Raw genomic sequence first — 22,947 nt, 5'->3', positions numbered from 1 at the left:
GTTCTCTGCCTTCAGCAGTCCACGGTTGTGTGGAAATGATATCATACCCTAAAGGAACTACGTTTCTTAGCAGAATACTTGTTTTGTCGAATATTATTAATAATAAATTATTTTCTGAAAAATTGTGTATTTTTTCATATTTTATGTTGGCTGCCGTCTTATAAAAGCAATTAAGCCACTTGAGGTCACGCATTACTGCGATTTTATCTCGGAAATGCTTCGCGTGGTGCCTAAGAACAAAATCACAGTAACGCATGGCCTCTCATGGTTTATTGCTTTATTGATTACTGGCTACATTCTTTTTCTCTCATTATACCAAAAACATGTCTGCAAAACACTAGAAGGCACAAGCAAGTCCTCAATGAATGGGGGTAAATGAAGCTAAACTGCTCAAAATGTTAACAAGATTTTAAGTATTTCCTTCAAATTTGGAAACTTGCCAGTACCTTTCAGTTTTTCTACAGCAAACAGGTTTTGAGCAGCATAAGACGGTAGCCTTACCGGTACAGAGTGCTGATTTGTTGGCAAGGTGTTCACCTTATTGGCTGAGTGAAGCAGGTTGCACATAATAAGGTCATGAACGTAGATAAAGCACTGTTAGAAAGTTATATAGCTCCCCATGTGAATCATGGAGGACGCACATGGCCCTGTTCTCTTCTACAGAGACTGGACTATTTGTCATTTCATCCACTGGCTCAACCATCTCTTTACAGCTTCAAAATAAACGCTTTTCTGCGACAGTACAAAAAATGATTTGATAAAGCTGTGACTCCAAACACTGTGCTATAATGTCTGAAGTAGAAGCTCCTCAATGATTATTATTATTATTATTATTATTATTATTATTATTAGAAAGCAGTAGCTGAAATTCATTATGCAGTGAAAGTCAAAGTGTCAAAGTTTATGTCTACAGTGCTTTTTACAACAGGTGTTGTCAAAACGCAACTTTACAAAAAAAAGCAGCATGTCAGCGCTGTACTGTCAGGATAAATGGCCTTTTTCAGCATCTGACTCTTTACACTCTCATTTCGTTCCTGCAGCTGATAAAAGCGACAGACGAGCCTTAAAATAATCGCGAAGAGATATGTTTGACTGGCCGAGCATCAGCGACATGAGTAGTTAAACTCAACTTGATAAACTAATGACAAAGAAGCAGATATCAAGTAAGGTTTATTATTATTATTAATGATTGTTAGGACGCTAATCCAAACCCACTGAGTGGAGTAAAACTAAAGACATCTCAACACCAAACAGTTACTCCTGTTATTGCCATAAGAGTATTTTCAGACAAAATGCGATGGACTGAAGCTCCAAATAACAGTCCACATAAACAGCTACCTTTTTTTCTTTTCCCCTTGTTTGACATCTCTGCAAACATATGCTTTTTAAACAAAACAGCAAATTTTGGTTTCTGTGATTGAAGTGAAATAGGCGATCTGATCTTTTTCAGGCCCTAATTCACAGGTTTTCATTATGAGCAATTAAGAAAAAAAAAGCTACTTAAAAAAAAAAATCTTGATTTTATTTTTTCTGTGGACCGCTATGCTTTATAGATATAAACAGGTGGGCCTTGAGGTGGAAAAGACAGAGAACCCCTGGTATAGTCTTATAAAAGAAGACACACACACACACACACACACACACACACACACACACACAACACACACCACGACGAACAAAGGATATATGCTGTTCTTTCTAAATTACATATTTCACTTCCAAAAATAGTTACTTAGAACACAGCCAGCTAGCTTAGCTATCCTGGCTGGAAATTGTTGGCTTGTTTTGATATTTATATATTATTTATATATTGTTTGTATATGTACATGGAGTCTCAAATGAGGAGGTCATAGTGAGGGCCAGATCGTACAGATCAATGAAGATGAACAACAAACCACACAAAGTACAGGTCTGACAAAGTTACGGCTAGGAATTAAGACAGAGCTGCAGCTGCAACGTTACTGTACTGAGCTGGCTTATCAAAGACGTCAGCTACTATCACTAACCAACAGACATGCAGAACAGCATCATCTTTAGCAGAGCACAGGAATAGGTTAGGATAAATGAATAAACAATTGTCAATTGGTTGCCACGTAACGAGTGGATTTGCACATTCTGTCCCACACAGCAATTTTAGTCTGACCAACTGGATACGCTTTTGACTAGCAAGAATTTTAGAATTTTAGTGAATTTCTCATCACTTACCTCACAGGCTAGAGACTGCTTGTGGGCTGTCGTTTCCTCCAGCATTTGAGAGTAAGCAGCTAAATAATGTGCAGCATCTTGCCAGCGATGGTGCAGCATGGCATCTCTAATGGCCTTCAGACATAACCTTGTAGACTTATGAAACCCACTTTCTTTAGACCGTGCTAAAAAGAGATATTAACAGTTTAAGTGGCTAAGACAAAATGGCAAATACATACAAATAAGCTTTAATATCACTTTCTCCAATCATAAGTCATATTACTGACCTTAAAGGAGATTTGTAAAAATCCTAATTTAAATGTTAACAGGAAAACAAAGCAATGCAGAGTGCTTTGATGTGAGATGCTCCATACTAGAGAAACGTGCCATCAGAATTGTTCACAGTGGTGGTGCTAGGAAACGTCTTAGGCGTCTCTGAAAGTTACCTCACATAGTTATATTACGAAATGGTTACAAATATGCTGCCTAATACACTGTTATCCTAAAGTTTTAAAATAAATATTTAAAATGTATATATTTTTCATTTACTCATTATGGAGAGGGTGTTTTAAGATAAAATAGTACCACTCAAATTTTTTCAGACTTACCACGATTTTACTATTACCAACACTGCATAAAAACTAAGAAGACTCCTCTAGGTTCACTGGTCGTTTCGGATAGTAAATAAAATGGCTACAGGGAGACATCGTGACCGCTGGTCCCTATCACCACCACTGTAAAGAAACCTGAGTTTGTAAGTTTCTCTTCAATGCACTATTTCACGTCAAAGCATTCTGGATGACTTTGTTTATATAACGACTGCCTCACTCATGCGGACACTCTGAAAAATCAGTGGAATTCCCTTTAGGTTACCATTAGTGGGAGACACGTGTACCAAACTGGGCAAACTGGGAGACTTAATCTTCCTCAAAATTCTCTCATCCTCCGAAGAGTCATTCACGTCTGATCCTGAAATATTTAGTTCCGCTTCGATATCATCCATACCTTACAGTTTCTATAATAAGAAAAGAACATGGGTTGTTGGTTTATTTCATATTTAGCATTAAATCGTGTTTTAAAGCCTAGCTTTGACACAGAACTGTCTCTGCTATTTTCACGTTTGTTCTCAGAAGCACTTGCTTTCTTTGACGATCTGCAACAAGTGCATCATTTAAAACGCACCTAAGACGTTATTTGACGTCTTCCATTATGTTTAACACAAAAACGATCTTTTCCCGAGGCTCCTCCTAAAACTAGCCAAACTGCAAAAACAACGATGGGTACGGCTTACATTTCCAATACGCTTCGCCGCCGCCTCTTTCTTTCTTTCTTCTCTTTCTTCTTCTTTCTTCTTCTTCTTCTTCTCCTTCTTCCTCTCCCGACAAAATTGCTGCCTGCAATCTGTTATACATACTGCCACCTACCGACCTGCGTGCACATTCTGTCACAAACACAACATAATTTCTCCACGTTAAAACAGAATCTTCCTACCGTTTCTAATGCCGTGAACAAATGCCATCTATGCTTGTCTGTCAGAACTACATATACTAAACATACACACACACATATGTTCACATTTTTGTGCACCTGTTGATCCAATCAAAAATCAAGGGTATTAATAGGGAATTAGCTGCCGTGTTACTGCAGTAACAGCTTCTACTCTTCTGGGAAGGCTTTAATAAACTTTACAACGTTAGTGTGAGAATTCGGCCACACTAGCATTAGTGAGATCAGGGATGGTAACCTTAAGTTTATAAGGAGCTGCACCAGAATTTCATATTCTATTGGCAACAATTTCTGTGGAGATTATACAAGCTGTGTGTGTGTGCAATTTGTCACCTGTGTCAGCAATACTTGCATGTTAAAGTAGCAGAATTAACTGATTAAAAGGGGTGTCTGGACATACAGTATACTTTTGGACATATATTGTATATATGGAGACAGGAGATTCACTACATCGAATATCTGTCTGCAAAAGCTTAAATAAACCAATCCTATTTTGATTCTTTCAGATACTTCCAACCTGCAGCCTCCTGGCACTAGAACATTTTATTTAAATGTAGTATGATGTTTAAGAGAGTAAATTCATCTGAAGCAGAACAGTGTTTTTAAATTACTGGAAACACAGAATATCCAGTGTATCTTGTCTGTATTACTAAATTTTAGGCGCTACAGAGTCATAGGGCTTCAAGGCCTAAACCTGAGTGGACTTATAAAGGGAATCTTGCTTTTAAAACATAAAACATATGGCAGAATAGTGCATGCCCTGTTATGGTGTTTTCCTCTCAATGGCAGTTACAAACTGTTAATTTTAGCACTGTCAATGTAACCTTATCCTCGCTGTTTCTGTACCCTCTCTTCTTCTTATAGCATGACAATTTGTTTTATATTACAAAGATGTGTTTAGTGCTAGCACTAAAATTACTAAAAATTTAAGTATACAGGTGACACCCACTGATCTGATATACCTAGAAATATAAATACCTATCTATACCACTGCATATAAAATACCCTTCATTTGAGATGCAGAGAAGCAAACTGTAAGCCAGCCAACTTTATCTGGGCTCATTTCAGTAGAATTGTGCTAAGCTGCTGTACTCTTTTGAGACTAGACAGACATAGAAGAAGACTTAAAAGAGGGCCAAGCTTAATTATTTTATCTGTATTCATTTGGTTGATTTAAGAAGGCTTTTGCATGATGCAATTACAGGTCTCCATCTCCACAGTAATTCATGTAGTTGTACAATGCTTATTCACTACTTCATTATTGTATTGTATTTTAAAAGAAAACAAGCAGTTTGCAAGAGAGTTATTGGTTTGCAATTATTTTGCATTTAAATGTCAATTTTTTGGCTTCTTTCCGCCAGCTTGTTTTTTGAACTCTCTAGTCCATCTTAAACAGTGCATTCTGGTGCCTAAATATGCTAAAATGTTTCAGCAACACCGTTTAGGTGGAGCTGAACTGAAATTGGTGGCTGAAAGCGAGGCTGGACATAACCATTGATATCCAGTTGCAGGGATATCTTCCATTAAATGAATTTTGGGGGGATGCAGAATTAAACTAAAAGCCATTGTTAATGCTAATGAACATTTCACACACATATACCTGTGATATTTGTAATATTGATTTTCAAAAAAGGAAAGTTGGACATTAGAGACCCCCTAGCTGAATTTGGCAGAAATATGACACAGTACCGACGTGGTACAGCGGCTGTTGCCAACTTGGCCACTATGACAAGGTGGTTGTGTGTTTTACATATGTCTACATGTACCAGTACAATTACAACTAAATCAGTTTATGGGTAAATTTTAGATAAAGTGGAACACAGCAATATATCCACATCTGATGCTCACTATGAAGAAAATGCCCTTGACGCTGGATTAATCTCTATCTGCCGCATCTGTGACCTATGGTCAGCTAACACAGACAATAATTTCAAACAACTGACTAAAACAGAAAAATCTGCCACATGTTTAATTAAAGATTCTTCATGGGTCATGTATAAAGACAAAGTAATCATCACAAAATGATATATTGCTCTTAGTAGGTAGCCCTGTTGCCACACAGCAAGAAGGGCCTGGGTTCAATTCCTGGCTGGGTGACCAAGGTCCTTTCTGTATGAAGTTTGCATGTTCTCCCCGTGTCTGCGTGGATTTCCTCCCGCAGTCCAAAGATGCAGTCAGGCTGATTGGACATGCTAAACTGCCCCTTGGTGTGAGTGTGTGTGTTTGAACGTATATAGGTCTGTGTGTCTGCTCTGCAATGGACTGGTGAACTGTCCAGGATGTTTCCTGCCTTCCCCCCAATAATAGGCTCCAACTCCCCCTGCAACCCAGAAGGATAAGCCGCTTAGAAAATGTGTGTGTGTGTGTGCTGGACATGCTGTTGGCCATGCCCTGACGGGATGATTGGCAGGTGCAAAATCGTCAATGCATTTCTAAAGGCATTTTGCCACAGAACGAGCGCAATAGGCGAGAACATGTGATTGTAATTTACATTTAAATTTTGCCCTCTTTCTAGCTTGGTATACTCTTTGATAATGTAATTTAAATGCATTATTAGAGAGTGAAAATGCATATAAGATAAATGACATTTTAATTATCATTGACAATTACAATTACAGCATAATCTCATTAAGCATAAAATGCAGTTCTGGAATTTTAATTTAAATAAAGCTACTCATAAAACATCCCAATCTTTCTGTAAATGAAATGCCAATACTAGTGTACCAAATACAAATTAAAATTGCAGTACTGAATTTGAGATTACATTTTGAGCTTAACATTGTGTACATGAGTGGGAAATTTAAATGCAATAAAAATACATTGCCGTTTTACATATTACATTTTTATTTTAATTTTGATACTGATATGCTTCCATAATCCTATAAATAAGTGCATTCTACTTGAATATGAAAATTTTCACACTAAAGTGCTTATCTCTTCCCAGGATAGGTGGCAACTTTTTAGGATTTTTATCTCATGCTGCTTAAGAATTACAGTAATTGTGGTCTTCAAAAAAACTCTTTGGGGATGAAAACATAGATTTTGCAGGCTCTGGCAGACTAATCCGGACCATTTTACTCTGTTCTTTCCTGGAGAACTATTAAAAAATGTCCTGTGTTTAAAGAGTCAGATAGGACCTTTAATACTGTTTGATAGCAGGCTTGAATGGGGGTTAGACTTTAAACTATACAAATGCAGATTGACATAGGTCCAAAGTAGAGACAAACAGCCACGTTTATTTAATCTTTATGCAAAAATTTGTGAATGAAAAAGCGCTAAAATAGTAACCAAGCCTCTGTCTAAAGAGACAAAAAAATCACACAAAACAGATCCAGCATAAATCCACTGTTTCGAGAAACACTGTACTGAACCTTTTTGGACTCTGTCTCTTTAAATGCTCCCAGATACTATGTAACATGACCCCAGTCTTTTCTCCACCTTCGCTTGAGCATCGAATTCACAGCAGCAGCCCGGCTCGCAAATCTGCTGACGTGTCGGCGCAGCTCGTTCTGCCCATGCTCAGGCAGCCTGCTGCCCTGTCATAACTTGCCAGCATGGCTGGAATGTTTTCCCGTTTTTATAATTTTATGTTATTTTTCTATGTGTGTTTTTCAAAGGCCTCACCGGACCGGCGGTTTTCAGACTTCAAAAGATGTGCAGACGAGGAATGCAGTAGTAAGTGGTTAGCATAGGTCGCGTTAACTTTTGGTCATGGTGCAGAACAAGCGTCTGACGAAGATCTTAACGTTACCACGTCTGATAAGCTCTAGCAACCGCATAATTTAATTGTGGCGTACACTTATCATATTGCTGGGAAAGTGAATTGTGGTAGTCTACAGAACTGGAACACATTAACAATAGCTGTATCGGACATGTCGTTTTAGAACGAGATCACAGCTTATCTAGCTACGACAACTGACTGTTAGCGTGAGCGGCTGGCTAGCTAACTAGCAAGCCTTCGCTGTGTCGCCAATAAGCTGCCTATGTTAGGTAGCTAGCTACGGAACCATTGAGCCAGTTAGCTAGCTAGCTACTTACGCTTTTGATACTGGGAAGAAACAAACAAACAAACAAACTAAACTTTTCCCATTTATGATTAAATTTATCATTCATATGTAGCGTTACCTAGCTAATTGTTTTGTAACTAACTTGCTAACCCTAACCAGCTGATTGGAAATTGGGCAGCTCTTCGATGTAGCACTGTTTTTTTTGTTATGGAAATTGACTTGTGCCTAATTAGCCAGGAACATTAAGTCCTTAGTTCTTATCATGTTCACGTTGTTTTTCTTTGGAATCGTAAAGCCTCTGACCATACGAAAACAATCTAAAATGTGTCTTTTCTACGCTGTCAGTTAAGCAAACACCAGTAATTCTAAATCCTAGAGCTTTATGAGCCGTCACTGCAAGTCTGCATGTCACTGCTTTAACCTGATAGATCCAGTGTATTCTTCTTCAGATGTTTTGCAGGTGTAAATATAAAAAGGTAGTAGCTTACCTTGTAAAAATAATCATTTCATCCTAAATGTTTTCTTCTTTCATTAGTGCTCCTTTGTCGAGGGAAAGCAGCAGAAGACTTCTCCGGGCCAGACTGTCGATTTCTGTCCTTCAAAAAAGGGGAGACTATTTATGTGTACTATAAACTGTCAGGGCAGAGGTCCGATGTGTGGGCGGGAAGTGTAAGTATGAAAGTTAATGATTGATCATGTTGTTGGGGATAAATGTCTGAGAGTAGATTTCCCTGTGCACTATTAATAAACAAGTGATATAGTCAACATCTCTACTAATGATGATAGAATTTACCTCTAAAGCATTTCTAATGTCATAAATGGTGCAACATAACATAATTTTAAAAAAACAAGGTCACATGCTGCTATAAAGTGGTGTTGATTATGAACACCCTCCCCCCTTCTATTTTTAGGTTGGTAGCAACTTTGGTTATTTCCCAAAGGACTTTCTTAATATCAATCACATATATACTGAAAAGGAAGTAGAAGTACCTGCAGAGGTAAGTGTGATGTTTTGGTGACCACTATTTATAACTTATGTTAATGACTGCCCTTAGTGAACAACTATTTTTATGTTGTGCTTGTACTTGTAGCCACTTCTTTTATTTATTTCTTTTTTAATTATTTGTTGTTTCAATGCATCAGTGTAAAAATATTTTTCACAATGTCTAATATTGAGGCCATGTCAGCTGTTTCACATTTTCATGTTATGAAACAGTGTGAAATTCCACTGTACCTGCTATTTAATTGTATTTTGAAAGTAATCTGTGCCTTTCAATATTTTTCAGGAAACCGACTTTGTCTGTTTTGACACTGGACTAGATACATTTGACAGCTATGATATTGATTTGCTATTAAGCAACTCTTTATTATTAAATGAGGGTGACAGCCAAAGTGAGAAACCAAAAGGAATTGCTCACAGTGACGATACTGCAGTTGATACTAAGGATGTGGACAAATCTCTGGAAGAATCTCCTAAAGATACCAGTGACAGAGACATGAAAGATTCTGATTTGTTGCCCAAGGAAAATGAAGCTGAGCAGCCAGATGATACAGAGGATGTCATTTATTTTGAGCCTACTGAACCTACTCATTCACCTTTGGAATCAACCGTTTCAGAAACAATAGATGAAGAATCTTATCTTGTTGGAGCTACTTCTAAAAGTGATCTGAAGACTGCAGATGATGCAAATCAAGGGCAGCCAGTAAACAAAGACACTACAGATGAACCTTTGTCTAAAGGTGCTGGTGCTTTAGACAAAAGTTACCATGTCACAGAGGTAGAAGCACTGCCTGAATTAAAAACTACTTTAGGCACGACATTTGATGCTATTACTTCTGATGACGAAGATACACTGAGTGTAACTCCTTATTTTGATGAAGAAGAAAGCAACAAATTAGTTGACCAAGAAAGTGAACAAGTAGAAGAAAGGCCAGAAGAATTTTCCCTACTTCCAGCTGCAGAGGAGCTCCCTCATTTTGAGGAAAACATTCTTGGTCCAGCTGAGTCAAAGGATGAAGGTATTCCACTTGAACATGCAGCTGAAAAACAGGAAGATGTCTCAGAGACAACCAAGGATGACATGTGGTCATCTTTAGGGGACACAGTTTTTAATATTGTAAATGGAGGAGAGAGAAGAGTTTTACTGGAAGACACTGAAGTTGGCAATGATGAGGAGGATGAAGAGAAGGATACTGACCCAGACAAATATGAGAAAGATTCAGAAGATCAACTACATGTTCAGGATTCAGAAATAAATGAAGATGCAGAGAAAATGAAACACTCCAATAAATATTTTATAACTGAGGACCCTATTGCAAACGATGCAGAAGCAGATGAAACAGAGCAGTCCAATAATGACTCTACATCTGAGGACCCCATATCATCAAATGACACTAAAGTGGGTAAAATTGTGTACTCTGATGTTAACAACACTATAATTGAGAACCCTGCTTCATCAGAAGACACTATAGTAAGTGAAACCAAACACTCTAATATTGAACCTATAACTGAGGAGCCCATTTCACAAAACATCATTACAGACACTGTATTGTCTGAGAAGGACACCAAAACATTACAATATGAGACTCAAGGAGAAGAGTTGGAGAGCGATGAGAAATCTGAACTCTCAAAAAAGTACTCAGATGTGGTTGAGACGTTTAATGATGCTGTTGTCAGATCTGAACGTGATACCCCAACATCTAATTTGGAAGATGACAAATCAGTTGAAAAAGTTGCTGAGAAAACTATTCAGAAGGAAACCATAACTGAAAGCTTACAGTTTCACAAATGGGAGGCTCTCTCCAAGGATGGTACACAAAATGTATTTCACATTGATGACAAGAACTATGAAGAAGATGTCAAATTATTTGAAGGCACATTGAAGACAGAACATAAACCTGAAGCTGAAGAGGAATCTGACATCTCTCAGAAGAAAGATGAACAGATTGAAAAAGCGAAAAAAGACGTAGTCCATTTATTTGAAAGCACACTGAAAACAGAACACAAAGCTGAAGAAGAATCTGACATTTATAAAGAAAACGAGGATACTGAGGAGTTATTAGATGATGAAAATGCTATATTATCCAAAACTGAGGAAGTAGAAAAATCTACAGAAAATGACAAGTCTAAAGCAGAATTAGAAAATAGAGAATTAACCATACCTAAAGAACCAAAAGAAAATTCATCCACACAGACAATTGGCGATACAGAATCAGACATTGTACAATCCTTGGATTCCTCAGTCTCAGCCTATGATAAAATAAATGATACACAGTCTGGTAATAAAGGTGCAGATGAAGTGCAGCAGGATCCAGTCACCAGCAAAGAGCCTGAGTACAGTGACAGTGTGCTGAGGCTAACACTTTTAAGAGACCACTTTAAGGATGATGAAATGGAACGCTTTCAGAGATACTTAGATCTGAAAGACCTCTTAAGAGTTGAAGCAATGTTCTCTGAGTTGGAGCAGGAGCTTAAGTCTGCTAGGGAGTCAAACTCAGACACCAGTGATGACATAGAAAGGACACTGGAGAGTATCCTGGAGGTTTCTGAAAACACCATACTGGATGAGATTGAGAAAATGCTGGACACCCGGGAACAGAAGGCTCGGGACCTTGGACAACAAGTGGACACAGTCATGTTTGACGAAGAAGCGGCCATCTTGGATGACTTTCAGGAGTTTGCTTTTTATCTACGTCAGAAGTACTCTGCAGTCAGTGACAGTGTTCCATTGGTAGGAGAGAGCCAGTCCCATTTTGAAATTGGTAAGCCATATTCTCAGATTCACTAGTTATCCTAGTGATAAGATGTTCTGAAACACAGATGTAAATTAGCTGGTGAAAAAAAATTCCAGTCCATTATGTAAGCTATGGAATTTAAACAACACAATGTCCTCCAAATTAAAAATAGTTGCAAGATTTTGGAGAGCTTAGCAGAACTGTGCGTTTTATATTCTTTTTTTTATTTTAGATTGTATTCTCATGCCCAAGTATGGTAACCTGAAATGCAAACCACAGATTTAATGAGCAGATGGATTTGAAACCCATTGGATAAATGTTTTTGCCCATGTTGCGTTTCAGAAAACTTGAATGCATCTGAAGAGATGGAAGATTCAGTCAAAACCATCCCAGTGACTGAAGCTGCTGAAGCTCCTAAGATCCACAAAGAAGCTAATGATATATCTAATGTAAATATTGAGAAGGATAAGTCCAATAGCCAAGACGTGGGCCTTGAGGAGGATGGTGGCCATTTCAATAAAAATAAAGACATTCGAACAAGCTTTAAAGACCCAGAAGAGGTGCAGAGAGGACCACAAGCTATTTTGGAGAATCCTTTGGACATTGATCTGTCTCAAAGCCAAATGCAATCTTCAGGTTAGTTTTGATTTTGTGTTTAACTTACTGCTATAACATTTGATGTTTGTTATGATTTAAAATGTTGCATTTGCAATCACCAGGAGCATTGGAGTCCTCAAGTGCCTCTGAGTACTATGACAATAAAGCAAACTATGACCAAGCCAGTACATGTAAATCAGACCATGTTTGGGGCTGGCTGGTTCTTGGCTCTGAACTTCTTGGAGTATATGCAGAAATTGTGAGTAAAAATTGATTTATTATGCTGCTTTGTGTGGTTTTACAAGCTTCGTTATGCTCCATAAATGTTTGAAACTGGACTGGAAGATGATTAATGAGCCGCTTGTGTATTGATCACATTTTTAGCTGTTTAGGCAAAGCGACTTTGTGAGGTTCCTTTGTCACGTGAATCGTGACGTGAAGAGGTTAACAGGATTTTCAGATGTTGACGTGTTCTAAGGGTTGAAGTACAGACTTGAAATACAGTTCGGCGCAGTCGGTGTTTATTTTTTGCAGTAACGTACAGGTCTAGCTTCGTTCATGAGCTAATCGAGCTCAGTTTTTGGTGTGGAGAGACACTGTGGGAAAACAGTTAGGGGTTGGCAGCTTGTGATAGTTACTTCTCTAGCTAGCTAACCTAGCGGTTTGCTTTAGCTTTGAGCGGCCGGTATGAAGTAACTTAGCTAACTCTAGCTAGCAAGCAATCCGCCATTTAGCCTACATTTGGCGATTGTGCTGCACATGTATATCGGTGCTTGAATCCCTAGCTCGCCGCCATTAGAAACGGAATGGATTGGGGAGTAATCCACACTTCTCCTCCGTCCGGAGTATTTGACCTGTGGACGACTATTTCCGTCGTGTTTCTGTCGGGATTCCAGGAAGTAGGTGTTTTGTTATCGTTTTTGCTTGTGTCTTATGCTTAGCGAGTTAACGTTGCCTGGCTTTAGTAACTAGCTAGCTAGCTAACCGTACTTCTTATAGAAGTTATTTGCGAATCTTGCTAACTAATACGGGTAGTCTCGCTGGTACTGTGGCTTGAATGAAGCAGCCGTGTAAAGTAGCGAGCTAGCTGACTAGCCAGTTAGCCTAGAATACTTGTGGCGGCGGTATTCTCGCATTGCCATCGTCTCTTGACACATAGCCGACGTTATTTGTTTGACTGTAGCTACGTTGTCTGTTATAACCAAGGACTAAATTCGTTCGTGCAAAAGTAAACCATTATTACATTACTGAGTCATCGTTAACTGTTGCATCAGGGTTAAAAGTCCATTGAACCCTGATGTTTTTCCCGTTGATAGAATAGCTTATTGCAGTAGTTCTGAAGCTAGTGAACCATCTGAATATGATCACCTTGTTTTTCAGTAAATTTTGTTTGCATGAAAAAATAAATGGTTATGTCTTTTCAAAATATTTTTTGTAAGTAGGGGTCCTCTGCCAGAAGAATAAAGTTCATTGGCTTTAAAAAGTCGTTTGACTTGCCTCATTGTGTTATTCTGTCTTTGACTTGTTTTACTGGATTGGATGATTTTAAAAATGCCTGCTATGTTGTTTTTTCTCTTTTGAGTGAATGTGAACTTTTATCTGAAATTGAATGTGAATAAATAAGAATCAAACAATTCTAATAATCTCGTTCTCAAAACATAACATTTCTCTTTAATTTTAGACAAAGTTAAGTTACTTGATCTTTGCTGTTCGTTTTCTAGTTGGTTGCCGCCTTGCCTGAGGCATGGCAGCCAGGCCCTACGTTCCATGGACTTCCCTGGAAGCCTGTGGTTGCTACAGCTACTGTTGGAATCCTTACCATTCTAATGTTCATCTGGAGGACTATTCTTGCTGTGAGATGTTACTTAAATGCAGTTAAAATTATCATTTTGATTCTGTGACTGAATCTGAAGTTTACCTACTATATTTTCTCCACAGGTGAAAAGCAGAACATATCAATGTAAGTATGATGTCTGTATTATATCTAAGTTTCCATGATTAAGAAATGTGTTGCTGTTTTTGTGTTTCATTTCATCCCATGTTCTTACCCCTTTCCTGTTTTGTCAGTAACTGAAAAGCAGCTTGCAGAGAAGATCCAACAGCTTGTCGGTGAAAAATCTGATGTCCTTCTCAAAATAACTGAACTGAACAATATGGTAAAGTTTTGATGCCTTTTTTGCTACAATGTGCCAATTAAGAGTATTTAAGTTAGTGTTCCAAATCAGTTCTTTTGAATTTGTTCCTTTTAGATGAAGCAGCATGAGGAAAAGCTAAAGAATTCTGAAAAGTTCAGAAGTTCTACGCAACAGAAATTTGAAGGGCTTAAGGCAAGTCTTGAATTACTTTAGTTAACTGTGCCGTTGTTGGTCATGCTTTGGTTTTTTAAAATTTATATCTTATTTTTTGTGTTCTAGGCACGTTACCAGAACCTCCTCACCCAGAGGGAAGAACTATCTGTTAATACTGCTCAACTGAGTCAAAAAATTGCAGACACACAGGAAGAGAACAAAACTCTCAATGAGAAAGTAAGCATTTTGTTTTCTGAATGCTTACTTTCTGAATCATTTTCTTTAAAGCTTTTCTGATTGTTTATCTGTGCTATTTTTTTCTTCTTGTGTGTGTGTGTTTGGTATTTATTTATTTATTTATTTATTTATTTATTTATTTTTCTCTTCTTGGGAAGGTGGTTGTAATGTGTAAGAGAATTGAGAAGCACCAGAATAGTCTAAAGCAGTATGAAGAGGAGCACTCAAAGGTATATAACAAATTATGTTAACTAATTTTGGTCTTGTGCACATGTTTTATGTAATTACAGATCTGTCAATTTCTCCTTTTTGTCAGCATCTGTTTTTGTGTATTTGTTGTATTTTTCTTATTGTTTTATTGTTGTTTTGTTGTTGTTGTTGTTGTTGTTGTTATTATTATTTATTATTATTATTGTCTGTTTTCTTGTTCTTATTAATGTTGTTGTTGTTATTATTATTATTATTTTAATTATTTATTTATTTTTTATAAACACTATAGTTTCAGGTCCTTATGGATGAAGCTAAACTCAGGGAAGATGCTCTGAAAGCTCAGGTGCTGTCCTTTGAAAAGGACAATAGTGCATTGAAAGAACAGAAGAAATCTGTAAGTAAAATGACGCCTGGAGCTGTGTTTTCATGGGTGCGTGTCTAGTGCCACATCTTAAGTTCATACTGGTAATTTCTTGAGGGGTTGGTATGCAGGTGGGCTGATGCAAAGAAATCTGAGCCGTGTGTAAATGAGAGCGCAAGGAAAGGTGTTGGTATTTCATGGAAATGCATGTTACAAATATGTGGCAATTTTAGTGACTTGTAATATGCCTTGACCCTGTAAATGGATGTGATTACTTGCCACTTTTGCTACATGCAAGATGCCTTGCATCTTGAAAATAGGGCCCCTTTCTAAGTTCTATGCAAACTTATTTTCATGCCATAAACTTTGTTGTATCTCTGTAATCGTCACAGCTGTTGCGTGATGCCAAACATTGGCAAGAGAAGCATGAAAAACTCAGTGAAGAGATCAAAGTCTACCATAAGACACAGAAAGATTTGGAGGACTCCCTTGTGCACAAAGAAAATGAAATTGATGTAAGTTTATTGTTCTGTATTTTGCTTGAGCTCTGTAATGTTCAAATGTTAAACAGTGTTTTCTATGACCTTAAGACAGCCATATTGGAATGTTATTATAGGCTGTGTTTCTCTAATGTAGGTTTTATCCAGCTGTATTGCTGAGCTGAAGGGCCTTGAAGTCTGTGAAGGTACACAGCTACAAAATAGTGATGCTAAACTGGCCAATGGGGAAGCAGCTGGTGAGTGTTCTGTGATACTGTGCTGAGAAAGTGTTGACTTACATTGCTTTTACAGTTCCACATATATATAAAATCATGATATATACTTTGTTTCAGACAAAGGTGATCCCATTAAATTGCACATCAAACAGATGATGGATGTTTCGAGGGTAAGTGTGTATAGGGCTGACATTTATATAAGAACACTTTTGTACATAGGCATGTTTTATGTTGCATACGTGTGTGTGTGTGTTTGTGTTGTTTTTTTTGTTTTTTTTTTCTCTCTATCAGATCAAGGCCACTCTTTCCGTCATAGAGGATGAACGGAATCGCTATTTAGAGAACTTTTTGGGTGAACAGAAAGCGAGACAGGCACTGGAAGGTATATATAATAGTTTTGTATACACCGACTGGCTATTCCATCATGTACACTTCCTTGTTTCTATACTCATTGTTCGCTTTATCAGCTCCACTTACTATTCAGGTGTATTTTTGGTTTTATAGTTACAGATTGTAATCAATTAGTTTCTCTACTAATTTGTTAAGTCCCTTCTATTCTGTTCTGCAATTGTCCACCACAGAGCAGATGTTATTTGGGTGGTGGATCATTCTCAGCACTGCAGTGATACTGATGTGGTGCTGGTATGTTTGTGTGTGTGTGTGTGTGTGTGTGAGTGAGTGTGTTGTGCTGGTGCACAGCAGTGCTGCAGGAGCTTGTCACTGTTGGACTAAATAGGCCACCAATCAAAAATATCCAGCCAGCAGCGTCCTGTGACCACTGATGAAGGACTAGAGGATGTTTAACAAGCTGTGCAGAAACAGATGAGCTATATTCTCTGACTTTACGTCTACAGGGTGGACTAACAAGTTCTGTCTAAGTGTCTAATAGAGTGGACAGTAAGTGGACAGTGTTTGAAAACTCAAGCAAGACTGCTGTCTGATCTACTCATATACCAGCGCAGCACACAATAACCCAGTACCACCATGTCACTGCACTACTGAGAATGGTCCACCATCCAAATAGTACCTGCTCTAACCTCTAGCTTGAAAAACATGGTGAAAAGGAGCTAACAAATTATGCAGAGAAACAGATGGACCACACTCTGTAGAACTACAGAGTGCACCTATATAGTGGATCTGATAAAATGGCCAGAGATTAGATTCAAGGTGGAGGTGTACTCAATGAAATGACCAGTCAGCGTACGTATATACTTAGTGGAAGGCTCTGAGTTGACTTTACTAATGTTCCATTTTTCATTTTATTCCAGAGCAATTTCAGAAGGTGGTTCATGACCAAACAAATCTGAAAAATGAGAAAACTCATCTGGAAAGCCAGTACAAGAACCTCCAACAGAGACTGGAAATTACAACTGAATTATATCAGCAAAAAGAAAATGCTTTACAGCAGTAAGTGTATTATTTGGGTTTTATCCTGTTGATGTCATCTCCCTTGTGAAGAATTTCACACGATTTTGTGTGAGTTGTAATTGTTAGTCAGTATTGATCCTTGCGTATGAGATGATAGAAGGCCACAAGTTTATCTTCTAATGGGTGTTCCGTAAGCGTGCTGACATTCGTCATTTGTCATCTGACAAACAGACTAGGGGTGCAACAATCATTTGATGTAGTCAACTAAAATCGACAACCAAATTAGTTGGCAACAAATTTAATAGTCGATTAGTTGGTGGCGTCATTATGTGTTGTTCTCGTGCTCACTAGGAATGTTCTGACATTACCACTCAGTGGGGAGTTAACAAATGCGCGATGTCAGCCTCAAGAACACAATCCTTAAAAGTGTGGGATTTCACATTAAGTGAGAATTTCACACTAAACTCAGAAAACAAGGTTGTAAGGTGTGCTATTTGTAAAGCCGACCTTAGCTGGCATGGGAGCATTTGTGAGAAATTTGATGTATTTTATCCAGTGTGTATATTTGAGTTTTTTCTAAAACAGTATAAGTCTGTTTGCATTTAGATTACAGCACTTTCAGTGTGAAATGTTCGCTTAAAATGCTAACGTAGAAGACTTCTCTATGTTAACATTGTCAGTGTTAAAGATGACCCTGTAACAGCGTTCTATATCAGCGATGTGGAGTTGCTCTATGCAGAGCTCTGAACTGCTATTATAACAGAGATTGATATATGGCTTATCTCACAGAAGGTTGACCCAGGAAGAGCTGGAGCGGCGTGAGAAGGAGACCAAGCTCTCTGAGGTGGATGGTAGAGCCTTGCAGGCAGAAGAGGAACTGAATAGCCTCAGACAAAAAGTGAAGGACATGCAGGAAGAAATGCAGCAAAATGAGAGAGCTCTCAAAGCAGAGGTTGTTTTCCCTTCCATGTTTTTGAAGACAGCAGTTGTTTTTTGCACAGAATCCTTTTGTCTGTTTTGTATTTTGACATCTATTTACTGTCCAATTTCTCCTTGTAGATTGCTGTCCAGGAAAAGAAAGCCCATGAAAACTGGGTAGGGAGTATGGATTAATTGTGTATATTTATACACTGTACTCTCAGTAGCGGTGTGAGTACTGAATTTAAGTGACCTTGCATATGTTTCAGTTAAAAGCCCGTGTATCTGAACGAGCTCTGATAGAAGAGAGGAGAGAGAGCGCCAACCTGCGACAGAAGTGAGTGCACTTAGGGCATAGAGGGATGTGGTCATTATCGGTTTGATCTCACACACTGTTTTTGCTCCTCAGGATTGTGGAGTGCAGTGACAGAATGTCAGATTTGGAACATGCCCTGTATAAGTCAGGGCCTCCAGACCGCCACATGCCTCCTCTGCGTAGAGGTGAGACTCTCTCGTCCTCTGAGTCTTCCTCTGTTTTGCTTTGTGTTTTTTTTTTGAAGCCCAGGGGCTATATTACCGGATCGTTCTACACTCCTAAACTTCCTAACAGTGCTTTGTGCTGTTTATCAGAGTGTTGCCGCTCTCTAGTCTGTTTCCAAATGCTTTAGCCAGCCACACTAACGTTATTCCTTCTAATAAAAGCAACACATTCAGCTCTGTCTACTTCTTATTCACCGACATCACTAATATTTTATCTGATGAGTTTTCATCAACATTAATACAAGAAGGTAGTAAGAGTAGAGATCATGTCTGCAGTGTCTGGGACTTTTAAAACACTGTTAGAAAATAAACCTCATAAGTCAACACAACATTTTCAGTGTAGATAAATGTAAGGTCATTATGCTAGTTATTGTGAACTATACTGACCATCACTAAATAAAATGATAGAAGTGGAGAGTTAAAACAGAAGTTTTCTTATCTGGAGTTAGGTTAAGATTATGAATTTAAGAACTGTTGTTCCGTAATAGCTTCTGTCCTAAATTCAGTCTTAACTGAATTTTCATGTTGACTGAACTGATTGTTTCAGTCAAGAAGTTTCTGTAATACGGCCCCAGGTTGTTATATTTTAGTCTTTGTTACACTTTTGGAGAGCTGTTTGTTGTGCATTAATGTGCCCACACACTAGAAACAACATCAGAAATGCAACTAAATGTAGCTGCATGCCTTTGCATCTACAATTAGTCCTTTTGTTGTCTAGTATGCAGACAGCCTTTGTCTTATCACTGTTGTGTTTTAATTAATGAGTTTGCTAGCTGTATACAAGTTACAGATTTAATTATGCCTGATCAGACTAAAGTGTTAGTTGTGCTGGTGTGGTCTGAACAGGTGAGTCATATGGGCCTTCCCCTGTGAGTGGGGGTGCACCCTCTCCCCCTTTAATGATAGAGGGTCCTGGACGTCCCCCCTCTGCTCCAGTGGGGCGAAGGAATGAACCCTTTGGTGAGTTGTATTTCCTCATTATTGTCTTTAGAGCCCATGTTTTAATTCCCCCCCCCACACACTTTGCACCCCGCTCCAGATCATTGTGAGTCCAAAATGGAAAAAAGTCAGGTATAGTCAGCATGTGTGCTCCTCCCCCCCCCATCTTTCCAGGCCCACGACCTCCTTCTGACCCACATGGACGCTTCTCTGACCTTGGACATCCGCTGCCTTCTCGACCAGGTATGCAGATGTGTTCTACGTTAACCCTTGTGAGAAGACCCATCATGTGAAATGGAAAGTTACATAAAGTGTATTGTCTTTTTAGAGTTGTTTGCCCCTCGCACCTCTTCTCCTTGCACCCAGGATGGATCCGTAAGTATACTAGTAAACTCTTGGTAGTGTGTCCTTTTCTGAAAACTTTCTATGTTATGTGTAATGTTATGAGTGTATTTACTTTGTATCTCTAACTTTTTTTTTATGGGGAAACGATCAAGGCATTACCCCATAGTCACTATATGTATATTTATTATTTTTCTGGGGATAGACAGTCCCAGCTGATGTAAAAACTGAGGCTTCAACGCAGGCCTCCACTGATACTACAGAGGCAGTGAGTACAGCACTAGGATGTTGGGATGTGAAAGAGGTGAATGGATGTACAGCATAGGCTTGTGCACAATCAGAAGCTCCCTTCTAACAGGTTGCTGGTCACACTTGTTGTGGATGTCTTTGCAAACTTACCTGCCTTTTTAATTGAAGCTGAAAGAGATTGAGTTTTGACTGGGCTTTTTGTGCAGCATACACAACTTCTGTTATGTGTTGATTGTGACTGCTCCATCTGCCTAGACAGTAAATTCTTTTTACTGAAGCTTGTGGGATGGCTAACAAAACTCACTGTAGTAAGACTCCTGCGAGCAATTATGTGCATGGCTGAAGGTGTTTGTGTGCTCAGTTTAGCTTTTAGACAAAGCAGACACAATATGAAGAGATTTGAGGTACTTTTGTTTTTGTTTTTATTTTCAGCTCTCAAAGTCTCAGAGCCAGGGATCATTTCTCCCATCTCCTATCAAGGATTCTCCTGGCCCAACCTTTAGTGCCCCTTTAAAGGCTTATGGCCCACCACCCATGGCTGGACCACTTCCACCTTCATCTAATGGTCCACTTCCTTCAATGGTCAGACCACCTAATGGCCATCCACCTATGATTCCTCCTGGGCCTCCTCTTGGACCTGACCCACGCCTAAAACTGCCTCACTTGGATTCCTATGGACCTTCTCCTCTGCGCCCATTTGGACCTGTCCCTCCTCCCTTTGGTAAGAGCTGTTCACATGCTCCACATTAAGGCCTTGTCCACATTAATGCACATGGGTTAAAAAATGACAGCTTGAAGTTTTTTACATAATTTTGAAAGTTTTCCATCCACAATGAAATGTTAAAATAATTGGAGAAACTTCTGTACTAAAAGTGCCTTCTCTGAGTACATGTTTCTTGGATCAGTAAGTTAATGCCATTTACGCCAAGTGATTTGTTGTGGCCAGTGTACACTTTGGTCAGGATTGTTTCCTTTATCCACACCACAGAGTGAAAATGATGTTTGCAGGTTAGCCATGTAGAGCATTTTCAAAATGTTGCATTTTCAATGGTTTTATTGAAAGTTTTATTGCATCATTAGTTTTGTTGTAGACAGAAGTGAGACCCCCCCCCACCTCCCAAATGTTTCCACTGAAGTGTGGACAAAGCTGAAAGGGGAAATTCGGGATTTTAAAACATTAAAAAAAAAAATTCTTACCCCAACCCTTTTTTTTTTTTTTTCTTTTTAATAGTATGCGGACCGCCTCCAAGAGATCTCCCTCCCATGGGACCGCCTCCACCACCATATAGTACACATGATTTCCCACTTGACTTTGCCGGACCTCGTAACTTGCCTTTCCCTTCTCGACCTTTCCCCCCTGGCTCTCTTCCTCCTCCTGGAGCCATGGTTCCACCTCAGTTTGGTGCCAGGGACTTGCATGGAACCACTCCACCTATGGCTCAGTCCTCCAGGGATGGCGAGATGACCCAGGCAACTGGTCATGATAGAGATATCTCATCTCCACAGGGGGCTGCACAGGACACAGCCACTTCTGCAGTGGTTGAGCCTTGAACCAGCAACCATTGCCAATCAAGGCCACCTGCCCATTACTGAACTTCATCTTGTTGTTTTCTTGTGTTTAACAGCATTTGAAATTCCTTAAATATAATTTATACATTAAAGCATCCAAAAAGCCACATCATACCTTCATATTTCAATGTGGCCAGGGTGGGGGACCCAAAAAGTTTTGCCACTCTTGCTCCAGTATACTGTGCAATAACATTTCTATTTTACATAGGTGTTTTTGTTTGTTTTTTTTGTTTTTTTCTAAGTTTGTAAAAGCAAAAAACCTTTCCTATGGAAACATTACAAATTTTTGAATAGAGAAAAATTCGGCCATATTGTTTTGCAGGTAACATGAACTACTCGCCCAGTGCTGTTGCTTCATAGTGAATTTGGTAGGGTAAGTTGTGTTTTAGAGACTGAATAACTTATCATGCCTTTTGACTTAAGATAGGTAGAACAAAATTATATTTGATGTCCTTAATGTGGGAAAAATAGGACCTCTGGCTGTTTTTCCCAATTAATGAACAAATGCTTCATTGATTTGTTGCTCATGTTCTTCAGAAATGCTGTTTAAATCAGACAGTGCATTGAAAAGACAAATTGCCAAATCATTCTGGTTGACAAGGATTATTCATCAGGTCATCTGTTGTAAAGCCTAAGTATTGTTCTTATGATTTTCTTTTCCTAGTGAAAAGACTCACTTGCTGTCATATTGACAAAGTATTTGTACATTTCCCTGACCTGTGTATAATAAAATGTTATGAATAAAACCAGAAATTTTACATAGACATGCAGTACAGTAAGCGTCAGGAATAAATTAATTGTGCCTGTGCTTGATTTTGTGCTAGACCTGTTATCTTTGCAGCACAAGTGAACTATAAAAGGAATATCCTCATACAGTACTTGCATAGCATCATAACGCAGAGCTCATACGGGCAATGAAGCTTTCTGTATTGTTGATTTGTTTTAATAGGGGCATTCTAATTTCAGTTGTTGGGACAGTTCTTCCTTGTCTACCACACCCTTAAGTGAATTTATCCAGGGTAATTGTCAATTTCTCTACAGGGCAACTACTTAGAATGAAGTGGTAACAAAGAATTGAATAAAAATATTTTTATCTGTAGAGGTGTGATCATATAGAAAGTCTAAAATCCTAATGAAATTGAACTTGAAAGTGCTGAATTAAACAAGCTGTTTTCAACCGTA

At 38.6% G+C, this 22,947-nt stretch overlaps 2 protein-coding genes across 6 annotated transcripts in view; one reads left to right on the top strand and one right to left on the bottom strand.

Moving 5' to 3' along the window:
- The window catches only part of taf1a (TATA box binding protein (TBP)-associated factor, RNA polymerase I, A), a 16,395-nt gene extending 8,090 nt beyond the window's left edge, over positions 1-8,305 (bottom strand). For 2 of the 4 annotated variants that reach the window (XM_036582251.1, XM_036582249.1), the window contains exons 1-3: positions 8,186-8,305; positions 3,058-3,199; positions 2,206-2,369 (exon numbers count right to left, since the gene is read on the bottom strand). In XM_036582251.1, coding sequence (XP_036438144.1) covers positions 2,206-2,369; positions 3,058-3,187 — 294 coding nt within the window. In that variant the 5' untranslated portion in view covers positions 3,188-3,199; positions 8,186-8,305. Of the gene's footprint in view, positions 1-2,205; positions 2,370-3,057; positions 3,200-3,366; positions 3,626-8,185 lie in introns of all 4 variants that reach the window. The other 2 variants (XM_036582250.1, XM_036582252.1) reach the window with 2 other exon arrangements.
- Positions 7,199-22,947, top strand: mia3 (MIA SH3 domain ER export factor 3). 2 transcript variants are annotated; one of them, XM_036582246.1, is made up of 28 exons: positions 7,199-7,365; positions 8,233-8,366; positions 8,609-8,695; positions 8,984-11,459; positions 11,775-12,068; positions 12,152-12,288; positions 13,751-13,882; positions 13,968-13,989; positions 14,097-14,185; positions 14,279-14,356; positions 14,444-14,554; positions 14,713-14,784; positions 15,054-15,158; positions 15,518-15,640; positions 15,762-15,861; positions 15,958-16,010; positions 16,132-16,222; positions 17,109-17,247; positions 17,998-18,160; positions 18,268-18,303; positions 18,396-18,463; positions 18,536-18,627; positions 19,513-19,626; positions 19,780-19,848; positions 19,934-19,980; positions 20,153-20,215; positions 20,629-20,917; positions 21,428-22,947. In XM_036582246.1, exons 1-28 carry the CDS (start codon positions 7,245-7,247, stop codon positions 21,745-21,747), a joined length of 5,625 nt encoding a protein of 1,874 aa, XP_036438139.1. In that variant the 5' UTR covers positions 7,199-7,244; the 3' UTR covers positions 21,748-22,947. The 2 variants fall into 2 exon arrangements, with proteins under 2 accessions (XP_036438139.1, XP_036438140.1); XM_036582247.1 differs by lacking the exon at positions 20,153-20,215.

The sequence above is a fragment of the Colossoma macropomum genome, unplaced genomic scaffold (assembly GCF_904425465.1).
Source record: "Colossoma macropomum unplaced genomic scaffold, Colossoma_macropomum, whole genome shotgun sequence".
Taxonomy (NCBI): domain Eukaryota; kingdom Metazoa; phylum Chordata; class Actinopteri; order Characiformes; family Serrasalmidae; genus Colossoma; species Colossoma macropomum.
Note: the sequence above shows the minus strand (reverse complement) of the source record. Positions and strands in the feature narration are given on the sequence as shown.

Coding starts and splice junctions, on each gene's coding strand:
- mia3 (XM_036582246.1), top strand. CDS start 7,245: ATGGCTGGAATGTTTTCCCGTTTTTATAATTTTATGTTATTTTTCTAT. Junction 13,990..14,096: donor GAAAAGCAGAACATATCAAT/GTAAGTATGATG, acceptor CTGTTTTGTCAG/TAACTGAAAAGCAGCTTGCA. Junction 17,248..17,997: donor AAAGAAAATGCTTTACAGCA/GTAAGTGTATTA, acceptor CTTATCTCACAG/AAGGTTGACCCAGGAAGAGC.